This window comes from Papaver somniferum, chromosome 11, assembly GCF_003573695.1.
Source record: "Papaver somniferum cultivar HN1 chromosome 11, ASM357369v1, whole genome shotgun sequence".
NCBI lineage: Eukaryota > Viridiplantae > Streptophyta > Magnoliopsida > Ranunculales > Papaveraceae > Papaver > Papaver somniferum.
The window spans coordinates 116,170,698-116,184,113 of record NC_039368.1 but is presented as its reverse complement, the minus strand read 5'-3'; the positions used below and the strand labels follow the sequence as shown (position 1 = coordinate 116,184,113).

The 13,416-nt window shown below is 37.1% G+C and overlaps 1 protein-coding gene across 2 annotated transcripts; it reads left to right on the top strand.

Moving 5' to 3' along the window:
* The first annotated feature begins 4,618 nt into the window (after window positions 1–4,618).
* LOC113322526 (beclin-1-like protein) lies at window positions 4,619–12,739 on the top strand. 2 transcript variants are annotated; one of them, XR_003347199.1, is made up of 11 exons: window positions 4,619–4,928; window positions 6,369–6,669; window positions 7,142–7,500; window positions 7,615–7,785; window positions 8,336–8,460; window positions 8,618–8,666; window positions 9,678–9,836; window positions 10,002–10,087; window positions 10,428–10,507; window positions 10,972–11,121; window positions 12,317–12,739. XR_003347199.1 is itself a non-coding variant. In XM_026570624.1 (11 exons), exons 2-11 carry the CDS (start codon window positions 6,528–6,530, stop codon window positions 12,549–12,551), a joined length of 1,548 nt encoding a protein of 515 aa, XP_026426409.1. In that variant the 5' UTR covers window positions 4,619–4,928; window positions 6,369–6,527; the 3' UTR covers window positions 12,552–12,739. The 2 variants fall into 2 exon arrangements, 1 of the variants encoding a protein (XP_026426409.1); XM_026570624.1 differs by having other exon boundaries at window positions 10,436–10,507.
* Window positions 12,740–13,416: the final 677 nt, after the last annotated feature.

Genomic DNA, 13,416 nt, shown 5'->3' with positions numbered 1-13,416 from the left:
AAAACCAACTTTTTCCACCTTCAGATGGACAACCAGAAGTCAGCGAAATTAAATGGTTGAATCTAAACAAGCAAGCATTTGATAGATGTGAGATTCATCCCTCTCTATTAATATTGGTTTCAAAAATTGCTTCGACAACTTCAAGTGGCTTCTTTCCGGAGTTTATGGTTCTTGCAGTGTGGTGGAAAGACAAAGATTGTGGAAGGAACTTAGCTTAATGAAAGACATTTGGGGTTGGCCTTGGTGTGTTTGCGGGGATTTCAATGAAGTGAGATTTATGGCGGAAAGAAAAGGTTGCAGTAGAATTTCAAGGGGAATGCAAGACTTTGGTGAATTCATTAAAAACCATGATCTTATTGACCTACCTATTCATGGAGCTAAATATACTTGGATCAGTAGTTCGTCCATTCATTCTAGTAGCAAGCTTGATCGTTTTGTGGTTTGTGGGGATTGGGATGATCACTTTCCTTGTATTTCTGTTAAGGCCATGGCTCGTCCTATGTCAGATCACAAGCCTGTCGTTCTCAGCTGCAACATTGAAGATTGACAACTCTCTTCTCGATCTAATGGCAGGTTGGTGGAATTCGTTTGAGTTTGTAGGTCCACCTGGTTTTCAGTTAGCTAAAAAGCTTCAACTTTTGAAAGCTAAGTTAAGGATTTGGAATAGGGATGTCTCTGGCAATATTAATCGCAAAGTTGAGTGGACTCTGGAACAAATTAAGTTATTAGATCAGCTCTTGGACGAAGGTACCATTGCCGAAGAGCAGTCTGTCTCAAGGAACCAATTGAAGCTTAATTTTGAAGACATCGCAGATATGCAAGAGTTGCATCTGAAAGCCAAATCTAGAGTCCAGTGGCAATTAGACGGTGACAGGAATACATACAAAGTTTTATCATCGCATTGCTAAATCCAGAAGAAGGAGAAATACCTATGCTCGTATCCGTATCGATGGCTCTTGGGTGGAAGATAAAAACACTATTAAAAACAGTATTGTGAACCATTTTCACAACCGATTCAAGCTTGAGGACGACCCCAAATTCTCGCTGGACAATTTAGGCCTTAACTCCATCTCTACTGTCGAGAATCAAGGTATTGAAAAACCTATTGATGAAGACGAGTTTTTTGCTGCTCTTAAGTGTCTTAGCCAAGACGGGGCTCCAGGGCCAGATGGGTTTCATGTGAATGTTATCGTCAAATGTTGGAGTTTTATGAAGTTCGACATTATGAGGGTGGTAAAAAGGTTCGAGAAATCTGGGTTTTTAGATTGGAGACTTAAGTCTACCTTCATATCGCTTCTGCCTAAAAAATTAGTTGTAGAAGAGATTAAAGACCTGCGGCCTATTAGCTTGTCCAATACAGTCTTTAAAGTTATTTCAAAAGTGTTGGCCGAGAGATTGAAGGGATTGCTCCCAAATCTCATCTCTGGTTCTCAATCTGCGTTCAATAAAGGTAGGCAAATCCTTGACAGTATATTAATCGCAAATGAGTGTTTGGACTCAAGGATTAAATCTAAAAAGCCTGGAATTATTTGTAAGATCGATCTCGAGAAAGCGTTCGACAACGTTAAATGGTCTTTGGTCGATGAAGTTCTTCGGCAGATGGGTTTTGGTTCTACTTGGCGGATGTGGATAAAGGGGTGTATTCAGAAAATTCCTTTTTCTGTTTTGGTCAATGGTAGCTCTTGTGGAAAATTCTTGAGTGAGAAAGGTTTGCGCCAAAGAGATCCTCTATCTCCGGTTCTTTTTTTACTTGTTTCTGAGGTGCTCAGCATGATGTTATCCAAGTCTTTGGTGGCTGGAAAGCTGAGAGGGTTTAATGTGAAGGAAGATGGCACCACGATAAACAATCTGCAGTTTGCTGACGACACGTTAGTGTTCCTTGAAGCAGATTTGGAGCAGGTCAGATATTGGAAGTACATCCTTCTCTCTATTAAATTCGTTTCAGGTTTAAGTACAAATTTTAGCAAATGTAGTCTGTTTGCGGTCGGGGAAGTGAACAATCTTGATTCTATGGCTGCTGTTTTCGGCTGCAATTCTGATTCGTTCCCGTCTATTTACCTCGATCTACCGTTGGGTGAGCATGATCTTTCTAAATCTAAGTGGGATCGCATTGTAGAGATTTGCAAGTCAAGATTAGCCACTTGGAAAAGAAGCACTCTTTCGAAAGCTGGTAAACTAACTCTAATTAAAAGTGTATTGTTAAGCTTACCCATCTACTACTTTTCTTTGTTTATGGCTCCTTCTTCGGTGATTAAAAAAATCGAAAAAACAATTAGATATTTCTTGTGGCACAAATCCGCAGAGAAGAAAAACGTTCACTGGGTTCGCTGGTCCAAATTAGGATTACCTATCAGTAGTGGCGGTTTGGGTATCCGTTACATCAGGTCAATCAACAAAGCCTTGTTGAAGAAATGGTGGTGAAGGCTAGGGAAGGAAAGAAACACTTTGTGGGCTAAGATTATTTTCGAGAAGCATGAATGTATTGATCTTGGATGGAGGACTAAAAAACCAACTTCCTCTCATGGGGTTAGCGTTTGGAAAAATATAGATAAAGTCGAAGAAGATTTCTTTAGTAGTACTCAATTTAGAATTGGAAAAGGTGACAAAATTCGTTTGTGGGAGGATAAATGGTGCGTTCAAGGACCCTTAAACTCTACATTTCCAAGACTTTATGCGATTACAAACAACAAAAACAGTTCCCCGCTTTCTTTGTTTTCTCCCAATGATTATGGTTTACATTGGAAATTAAATTTTTCTAGGAGTAGGTTATATGATGCTGAGATCAATGAGCTCACTTCTTTTTTGCAAATATTGAATGATGTGGCCTTTTTTCCTGAAGAAGACGACGAGCTTGTCTGGGTTGGAGATAAAACATGGATTTTCTCCGTCAAATCTGCTTATTTGAATGACTGTCCTGCTCCTTCGGCTATCGTTTTTCCTCGCAAGAAAATCTGGTCAAAGCATTGGCCTCATAAAGTGGGATTTTTTCTTTCGCAATTGGTGCAAAACAAGCTGCCAACTATCGATAATCTTCAAAAGAGGAAATGTGTTCTTGCTGCTTTCCCAGGTAATCCTCCGTCTTCTCTTTGTTCCATGGTGAATGAGACTGGCAATCATCTGTTTTGGGATTGTAACTACACCAAGCAAATTTGGACGTACTTTTATGATCAAGCCAACATTCAACTGCGAGCGTTCACCAGCCTTGTAGATTTGCACAAGAACTGGCCTTGTTTTAATAGTTCTTTCATTGGTAAAGTTGTTTGGAATTGTATCCCTGCCAGCATTTGTTGGAATGTTTGGTTAGAACGTAATGCTCGCTGCTTCAGTGATAAAAAGAAGAGTCGTAGATGCTATCATTACTGAAATTAAAGTCAGCTCCTATCATTGGGCTTCGGCCAATTCAATTTCTGTCAACTATGTTCTCCAGGATGTTATTGCTAACTGGAAAACGTTATTATTTGAACCTCCTTAGATTGAACGGATTTTTGGATTTCCTTTGTTTCTCCTCTTCCTCCTCTCCCTCTATTTGGTGGCTTGCTTTGATACTGCTTTTGTAATTAGCCTTTTTCTTAATATATATTCCCTACTTACCGAGAAAAAAAAAAGAGATTCATCCCTCAGTTGCACTGAAAAATTATCAGATACAACTGGACACTCAACATGGTTGTGCAACCATTTGATAATAAAATGAAGACTACGAAGGTGAAAAATCTATAAGAATCTCTGAGAAATAAAATTAAAATATTTGTTGAGCATGTTGATAAAAACATTTGAAACCCATTTTCAGTTTCTAAAAGAATTTCGTTTTCAACGTTTTTCTCATAAGAATGCAAATACAAACAAATGATCACTTAAACATGAGTCTCACAATGGCATGAAAGAAGTAAAAAAGTTCATGCCTCGATGTTTTATAGCTAAGCTGGAATAGCATAACACATCTGAGATATCACCTAGACGGGGTTGTTGACAAGGTTGACAACAGTTACAAACAAGACTTTGCAAATTTTATAGCCAAGAAACGAAGAATTACTCGGACTGGATAGCTGATTTCAAAACGACTTTTCAAAGTCCAAAAGTTATAGCGTCTTTGGATACAATAAGCAGAAATCAGAAACAAAACTATTTTGCTTCCCAAATGTCGATTTTTTTGCTTTTAGAAGTCGTTCTGAAACGTTGTACTCAAACTAACTTCTTGTTTTTTGATTTCTAGAAATCCAAAAGGTACTTCTGGAAACGTATCCAAACTAACTTCTTGTGAAAGTACATAAGAATTTTCTTTTTCTAAAAATCGAAAAGCCGTAAGTCAGTTTGGATACCTAATTTCGAAACGATTTCTAGAAATCAAAAAATTAACTTTTTGTCAAACAATTTTGTTTCTGACTTTTACTTCTGATTTTTCTTTTCTTTTTTGTGAATAGCTTTATTTTAGTTCCACATCCAAATTTTTTTTCTTTTTTTTTTATGCAAACACGGAAGAATTTTTAATCAAAAGAATGAGTACTGACCAAATTACACATGCAAAAACAGAAGAATTCTTTTTTTTTTATCCAATTTTTTCTTTTAATAAAGGAAATTACACGTCCAAATTAATTTTCGACTTTTTGACTTAAAAAAAGTCGAAAAGCTGTTTCTACATTCCGTATCCAAACGACTTGTAGTTCTTGCTTCTAGAAAAGTTACTTCTCCCCGGATTCCGTGAAATAAAATTTTCTCTTTCTTTGATAAGTTTGTTCTCTCAATTTCTTCTTTATCTTTCAATATCTTCTCTCTTTTCTTCTTGAACACTGGAAATAATGAAGCTTCGTTCGATCAAAAACCCATTAAATTACTTTGAAAATTAATATGATTCATTGTTTTAATCAGACAAATTCTTAATCACAAAAATCATTAATTTCGGTACTTACGAAAGTCCTGTGAAGATCGATTCTGTAAGTATCATCTACTAAAACCCCAGTTCTCAATTTCAATTTGGTTCGATGATTTTCTTTTCATGTTATTCAAATTCGTAACCCTTAAATTAAAAGATGTAACTTTGTTTGATGATTCGTTACGGCTTGATAGATTTCAATGTGGTTATGCATAGAATTTTTGTTGCTTGATAATTCTATAATGTTAGCAGATAGAAGTTAGATTAGGGTCTTAAACCCCCCTTAAGGCTCTGTATTTTTGTTTTTGGGTTAAGCATTTGGGAGCAAAATGTTGTTAGTCTTTTGTTAATTTTGCATTTATTAGGATGAAATTGTTTCCAGAGATACTTAATACAAACCGTACGCAGTGTTAAGATGATACGCATGCCCTATATTAGATTGTTATACATGATGGTCGTCTCTAATGTTTCTGTAGATTATGACATCAAAAGAAGCTATGTTGCCTTTGTTTGAAGATGTTAACGAAATTCACGCCGATGGGTTTGAACTGCATTAGCCATGTTGATGGCAGTTCTTGCACCAGGCTCTTATATGACTGATGCACGTATTGATATTTTTCTATACAGACAATTATTAAGTCCAACTTAGATTAAGAATTGGTACATCACTATCTTAGCTCGACTGGTAGAGCACATGGTGTTTAGCCGTATAGATGTGGCTTCGACTCCCGCAAATGGTATAGAATTTCATTGAGCCAAGGCATATGTTCTTTTGATTCCCATTTATCTTTGTAATATGCAGTGTGACGTAGGGACACTAATGTCCTCACATTATGTCGATGATGGCCGACACTGTTTATCCGGTTAGCCTTTTTCAATCAGTGGATGTCATTTTTCCTAAATTTTGATATCCTTAAATTGGTCAGCGACTAGATTATTGCAGCAAAACGGTCTTATATCATTTTAGAGATGTTAGATAGGTATGTTGGTATCTATTCTTTGTTAAGAACTGGTTTGTCTTGGAATAAGAAGAGCAGTGTATTCGGTAATTATTGATAATTACTGAATGAATTATGCAGCGGTACCAATGACCTATGCTTGCTTTGGTGCATAATGTGCCAGTCCTCAAAACAAATACTAATAGACCCGTGACATTATTCAAGCCTTCCATAAACTTCATCCGTTAGCTGCTTGTTTGTTTTCATACATGCATACAATTGTCTGACATAGCTTTATATGATTGTGTGCTTGTATGTCTGTGTACCCACACAACAATTCTTTAGTTGGTCATTTTGCACAAGGATTCTTTACTATGACTAGCAAGTGGTATCCATTTCCTTCGAATTATTTGCAAGATATAGCAATGAAGTCAGTCTGTTTGGTGAAGGAGGAGTTGTTTATACTCTATTGGTAGATGTAGAGACCCGAAAATAGTTGATGTTTTGTTTACTTGAGTCGTTATGTGTCAAATGCTAAAATTCTTATTTATTTGGGCTTGCAGGGGCCCGGAAATGCAACAGTAACCTCATTTGCTCCCGTATCTGAAGTAAGTGCTGCAGCTTCCTAGCCAAGTGTTGCGGCCTCCTCGACTTCAAAGACATCAAAAATCAACCTAGAAATCTCTCTCTGGTTTTGTGGACAATAAAGAAATCGTAATACCATGAAAGATGATATCTCATCAGACAAAGGAATAAGTTTCCCTGTCGATCCAAATCTTCCTAGATGGCAGTGTCAAAACTGTCGTCACGCACTTTGTATTGTCGGTGTTGATTCTTACGTAAATGAATCCGCTTCTCGTGCTGGTTAGAGTTTTATTCAATCATCTCTTAATCCTTAAATTGTTTTCTTTCAATTTTGATGTGAATTTCTTACAATCTGGAACTTCAAATGAATGCCCATCTTAGTAGTTAATCTGAATTAGAAGCTGGGAATAATTTAATTTTAGTTCGAATTTGCTCAGTCGATTCTTGTAATTGAGAAAAATCATTCTTTCTTTCTTCAAATATTGACAACAGTTCAATCTTATGTTGATGTGTTTGGGCTAGACTAGCTTAATTCCAAGAATCTCAAGTTGCGAACTTATATTTTGCTTCCTTAAATCCTGGGTTTCAATGGATTAAATTACTATTTGGCTTTAAAATTGTTTGAATTTGATGGGTAAGAATTCCTATTAGACTCAATTTTTACCATGTTGCTTGTACTGAATCTTACTGTCTTAGTTTGTTAGAGCTTCAGAATTTCCAATTTAATGTAAAGGATAAGCATGGGTTTCAGGAATGCAGGGCTCTTCTGTTCATGGAGGAGCAGGCAGCGTTGTGGCTTCAACTAAAATGGATCATTCCTTTGTTGTTTTATCGAAGCAAAAAAACTCATCACAAGGTGGTGTTCCTCCCCGGCCTCGTGGTGGACCAGGTGATAACCGTGCGAGTGGGAAAGCAATGGAAGATTCCTTTGTTGTGTTGCCACCAGCTGCTGCGTCCATGTATAATAGTGAATCTGGTTCAGATGGAGGAGCTCATTTACCATCATCTGGAGGAATTCCTGGTAACCATTTGCATCCAAACAATTCTGGGTTTCACTCGAGTATAACTGTTTTGAAACGTGCATTTGATATTGCCACCACTCAGACTCGGGTATAATGCTCAAACTTCCTTTTTATCTTTTCATTTTGTTTTAGTATTCAAACTATTATCTGTCACCATGAATCTGAAGCTTTTGTTATAAACCTTGTGTTATTTGTTATACAGGTTGAACAACCTTTATGTTTGGAATGTATGCGGGTATTGTCTGATAAACTTGATAAAGAGGTTGACGATGTGAACAAGGACATTAAAGCGTATGAAGCTTGTCTTCAGCGTCTTGAAGGAGAGACACGTGATGTTATGAGCGAGGCTGATTTTTTTCGCGAAAAGTTAAAGGTGCTTAGTTTGCATCACCATACTCATACTTCTCGTCTCTTACTTTTTGGCAAGAAAGGGAAACTGTCTTCGCCAATAAGCTATTTATTTACTGTGTGTTAGTGAATAGTTTCTAGTGTATGCTCACCACTAGAGCAACATGTACAGAGTGACTTCTTATTTCACAACTTGACTACATCATTAACGATGTTCTCTGCTTTTCTTTATAGATCTTATTTCAGTCCTTTTTACTGCATGTTCTATTAATATTGATATAAATAGTGCTGATATTAAATCTATTTCCTCTCTGAAAGTGGTGACAATCAGCGTCATATCCCCTAATTTGTCCGTCTTTTTAATAGGATTTCTAACTTAACTTCCTAATTTGTCCGTCATCTGGTTCTAACCATCTTTAAGAAGCTACTATTTCCTTCACACTTAATAAGAAATTATGTTACTCTGTTTATGCTATTTGGATTCCTTTAGTATGTAACAGTCTTCTCGTTGAGTTTTGCAATATCCTGTCTTACGTGTTTTTCGTTTTTACTGATTTTGTGGTTACCTTTTCAAGATTGAGGAAGAAGAACGAAGACTTGAAGCAGCAATTGAGGAAACTCAGAAACAGTGCATAGAAGTTGATGCTGAATTGAAGGATTTGGAAGTAAAATCTAACCGCTTTAAAGACCTAGAGGAACGGTAAGTGGTAACACCTATGATTTGTTTATTCACAAGCTGTAGAAGATTAGATTGCTATTCCTGAATGTGCATCTTTAGTTGGGTCTTCTCTTTCTTCTCCCCACCCCACCCCCAAAGATTGTTGACTATCTATCTGTTGCCAATTGAATGTAAATAGGTACTGGCACGAGTTCAACAATTTCCAGTTTCAGTTAACTAGACATCAGGTATTTTGATCTGTCTTATCTGATTGACTCCATCAGCTAGTGCATTTTAAAATCTTTCAAGATTTTTATGTGAATATGTTGATTCCTGGTTTGTGTATTTTTTTAGAACTTGGAGTAGATATGCAGACAAGTATTATCTTGTTATACTTTTCTTATGTATTCTATTAAGAAACTCTTTAGATGTTTCATTGAATGCAGTTTTGGCTCCATAGACGGGAAGAAACTATAGGGCCTGTTTCTGGTTCATATTTGTCAATATTAATATGTACATAGTCAATGCACCTCATCAACAATAGCTGCAAACCCTGCATTCTGCATACTTTTGCTGTTCATAATTTTTTATCTGGTACATTCTTTTTCACAGTTAAGTAGACCCGTGAATTTGAGGTTAATGTAACCAACGATAACTGGTAGGTTCTTAGGTTAGCAACTATTGATTTGGCCTTGGAACCCTTACTAATCATGCAGCTGCCTTTCTAGTAGAGTGGTAAAGTGCTGGGTGTTGATACCACAACTTGTGTTCAAAACTCATTACCATCTAATTCCTACCGCCCGACCCAATCAAAATGAAACAACACAAACTTTATTCACTTCCTTAGTATATCACCCCTTTCACCTCCCAAATATTATTCACTTCTAGATTTGCTATTCACCCAAAGGGGTTCACCAATCTCAAGAACTAGGGCTTTAGATGTGTGGACAATATTGCTAGGGCGATGACTAGGGCGTGGCACTTCCCGTTAAATGAACCTAACAATGAAACTTGCTAGTTTCATTCAACCAGAACCTTTTAGCTTGATCTGAATAGATCTGGTTAAATCCAGAAGATGCTGTTTGTTCTTTCATGCTATCTGTTAACCATCCTGCTTTTTTACCAGAAAAATAGCATTTAGTTTTTTTTTTAAAGCTTGGAGAATGTTGTACAGAATTGGTGTTTGTGTTCTCTATTTTTTATTTATTGCTTCCCGTGAAGCCAACAACTGTGAACTCTGAAGTTTTCGTGATCCGCAGGAAGAAAGAGACTCGATATTGGCAAAGATTGAAGTTTCACAAGCACATTTAGAATCTTTGAAGCGAACCAATGTTCTCAATGATGCCTTTCCAATATCGCATGAGGGAGAATTTGGAACCATAAACAATTTTCGACTTGGCCGTCTTCCGAAGATCCCGGTATGTTGTTCTGCAACTAGGTCACCCTTATTACTTGCATTTAAAGCTTTAAACATGAGAAATGCTTGCCTCGGAACTCATGAACTAAGGGTCTCTTCTCACTTTTGGTGGTTTCAGAATAGTTCTCTCACGGCTTTTGATATGTTTATTTACTTCAATATTTAGGTTGAGTGGGATGAGCTAAATGCTGCCTGGGGACAGGCATGTCTTCTCCTTCACACAATGGCTCAATACTTCAGGCCAAAGTTTCCGTATCCTTTAATTGATCCAAGTCTTTCTGTATACAAGTTTGCAGTATCACAATTTCAGATTGACGTCATTTTATGGGTTTGATCTTGGAAGGGTTCTTCCTGAAAACATTTTCTCACCATGTACACCACTGCCTAGGTGATTTTTTACTTACCAATATGAATAGGTATCAACTATTATGTGAATTACCTAGTAGCAGTGAGGTAATGCTAAGTTCATAAGTCACTTGACCTCAGCAGTCAGCACACAATAGATATGTTGATTATCTTTTATATTGATACCCTATACGCTCAGAAAGTCGTTATGCCATTTAATTGTTCATGAGTTTTCCTTAATTTATAGGTTTCCAGGTATCGAACCAAAATTCTTCCTATGGGAAGCTACCCTCGGATTATGGATAGCAACAACAACACATATGAGCTGTATGTACCGATTATTTTTTATATTTAACTGCATTTGACTAAATAATTTGTAGAAATGGGTGTCTTTAATAAAAAAAAGGGAGCTTGTTAATGGTCTCTTGGATCTACTGCTTCATGATCTAGTTAGAGTTTCAGTACAAAAGGTAGGTAGGAGGAGTTTGATTCCACCATTTAGCGGGTTCCACCCAGAAACCATTCCTTGCCATTGCAAACCTAGTCGGAGACTGAAAAATGTGGGGGTAAATCAGGAATTCGTCCGCAGGTTGAACTGTTAGATCATGTTATCTGATTTATTTTTGGTAAATGAAAAAATAGAATATGTGCACCTCTTGCCACACAAATCTAGATCTCCATTCAATTTTTCTCCATGTGATTATCGATTTGTTTCTGACTTCTTCATTTCTTTAATTAGGCTCTTTTTTTTATCTATTTATTGTAATAACTTAAATTGTTGACTTCAACAGATTTGGTCCTGTGAACTTATTTTGGAGCACTCGCTATGACAAGGCAATGACTCTGTTCTTAACATGCCTTAAGGAGTTTGCTGAGTTCGCAAATTCTAAGGATCAAGAAAACAGCATTCCACCAGAAAAGTGCTTCAAGCTGCCTTACAAGTAAGATCATCTTCTTTTTTTCACTGGAAGAGAGATTCGCTAAGATCTCAGTGGTGATACAGGTTTCCAAATGAATTATTTTGTTATGTAGGAATTTATGGGCTTGATAATAGGAAAATAAATAGAAACTTTTGACAAGTGTGTTCTTACACTCTTCCCTTAGAATTAGAAACATCATTTCAATAATCCATCTGAATGGTATTGAAAGCAGTCCAGGGAGGGAGTGGGTCCTAGTAGGTTCCCTGGGTGATTAATTGCAGTGATGCTAAAGGCCCTTGGCATGCTATGAAATTCAAAAATTTGTCGTGCAAACCAATTTTACAGGTGCTTTTGAAATTTGCTGTCTTACTGTCGACCATTCTCTTGTCTTTCTATTCTAAAGATCTCTTCTCTTTCTTCACTTTTTTTCCCTCATGCTAATATGAACTCCATTACTACCGACTGCAACTAGTATTTCTCTTAACATCTTTGTCGCCAACTGCAACTCTTATATTCTCTAACAACTTCATCCTAATCTTTTTCATCTTTGACAAATCTTGGGTTCTCTCAGGGTCATTTTCTTTTGTAAATCTAGTGTTCAGTTTGATTCCCTTTCTTCTTCCATACAGGTTAAATGGTTTTTTCTTCATCCATCTCATTTTGATTTTAGTGCAATTAAGTGCTTTGCAATGGCATAGATGACTTCTACAGGTGACTCTGGGCCAGCCTTTGTTGTGCGAGGGTTCCTAAACAGGGAGAGCCAAATGGGTTATCAGGATAGAAACACTGGACTACGAAGACACCCAAATGACCTAGTTATTCCTAAAATGCATACTAAGCAGCAACAAAAAAGTTCCATTTCGAATTTATGCAAATTTGAGCATCTGCTGTATTCACAGTGGTCAATCTCTGCAATCTGCAAAAGAACTAATGGCAATCGCCAACACGTGGCACTCAGTGATTGGTTGACTAATTGGACTGCGTGTAGGCGCTCCGTTTGCAGGGATGATCCTATTCACTATTGGGTCAACTAAATTTTTACTACAATTGTAAACTTACAGTCCTAAGAATTGTGATAGCGTAACAGCCCAAATGTCAGTGCTCCAACTGACCAGAAACCACTTGGATAATTTCCATTTTTTGAGTAGACATGCCTAGATTGTTTTGATATCTTAATTTCCTGTGTGCTAACCTTGTACATCTGTATGCTTTACAGGATTGAGAATGATAAAGTGGAAACCCACTCTATCACGCAGAGCTTTAATAAGCAGGAGAACTGGACCAAGGCTCTTAAATACACACTCTGCAACCTGAAATGGGCTTTATTCTGGTTCGTTGGGAACACAAATTTTCAACCTCTTTCTTCAATGGTATCTTCTCCCTCTGAAGTTCCAGCAGTTGGCTCTTTGTATGCGAAAAGGATAACTGGTACCAAGTCTGAATCTCGATAGGATTCGTGATGAAGATAAAACATCTTGTAAACATAGATTGTGTTTAAAGTTAATTATTGCTTTCTTTTTTGCTAAGTTAATTACTGCTATTCGCAAAAGATGTACATAAACTTTTGTTCCCATTGCATATTAAAACACATTAAGACTTTTTATTCAGACTGAAATCAAAGATTTGCCAGTTGGGAAAAGATGGAAATGCCAGCAGCAGAAGATTATCATTTGAAATTTGAATCCAACACCCACAGAGATGATGAATTGAAGCAGCCAAATTAGATAGATAACATTGTTCATCATCTAGGGAATGATGATATTCTGGGGTTTTAACACATTTAATCAGGCTCAATCTAGTTACTAAAACCAATGGTTTTTTTAGCAGGGACTTGCATTGACTAAATTAGAAAAATCGTGCACCACCCATTTCCTAGTGATTGTAAGATACAACTCATTCTAGTTTACAACAATTTATCTGTCCATGGCCCTTCTTTTACTTCCATTGAAGAAACTGACGCTCAAATCAGGCATCCTTCTCTTGTCCCAAGCTCTACCAGGCTATCTAACGAGTACCTCTAAGGAAGACGTCTGCTACGAATCAAACAAACAGTTGATAGTAATTAGCTAGCTGTTGACGATTCTTTAGTAGCTGTTACTCCCTCTGCCACAGTGACAGAGGTGCAAGTTTCGGTCGTTTGATGACTTGAACTCTTTGGTGCCTGACTGGAAACCTGAGAATCTTGTGCAGGACCTAAAACCACCAGCGGTTACGTATATATAATACTAGGGTATGACCCGTGCTGTAATGGCACGGGCTTTATGATGATTTTTTTCTTTTTTTTTTTTTGAAGCATTCGTGATTTTTTTTTTCTTT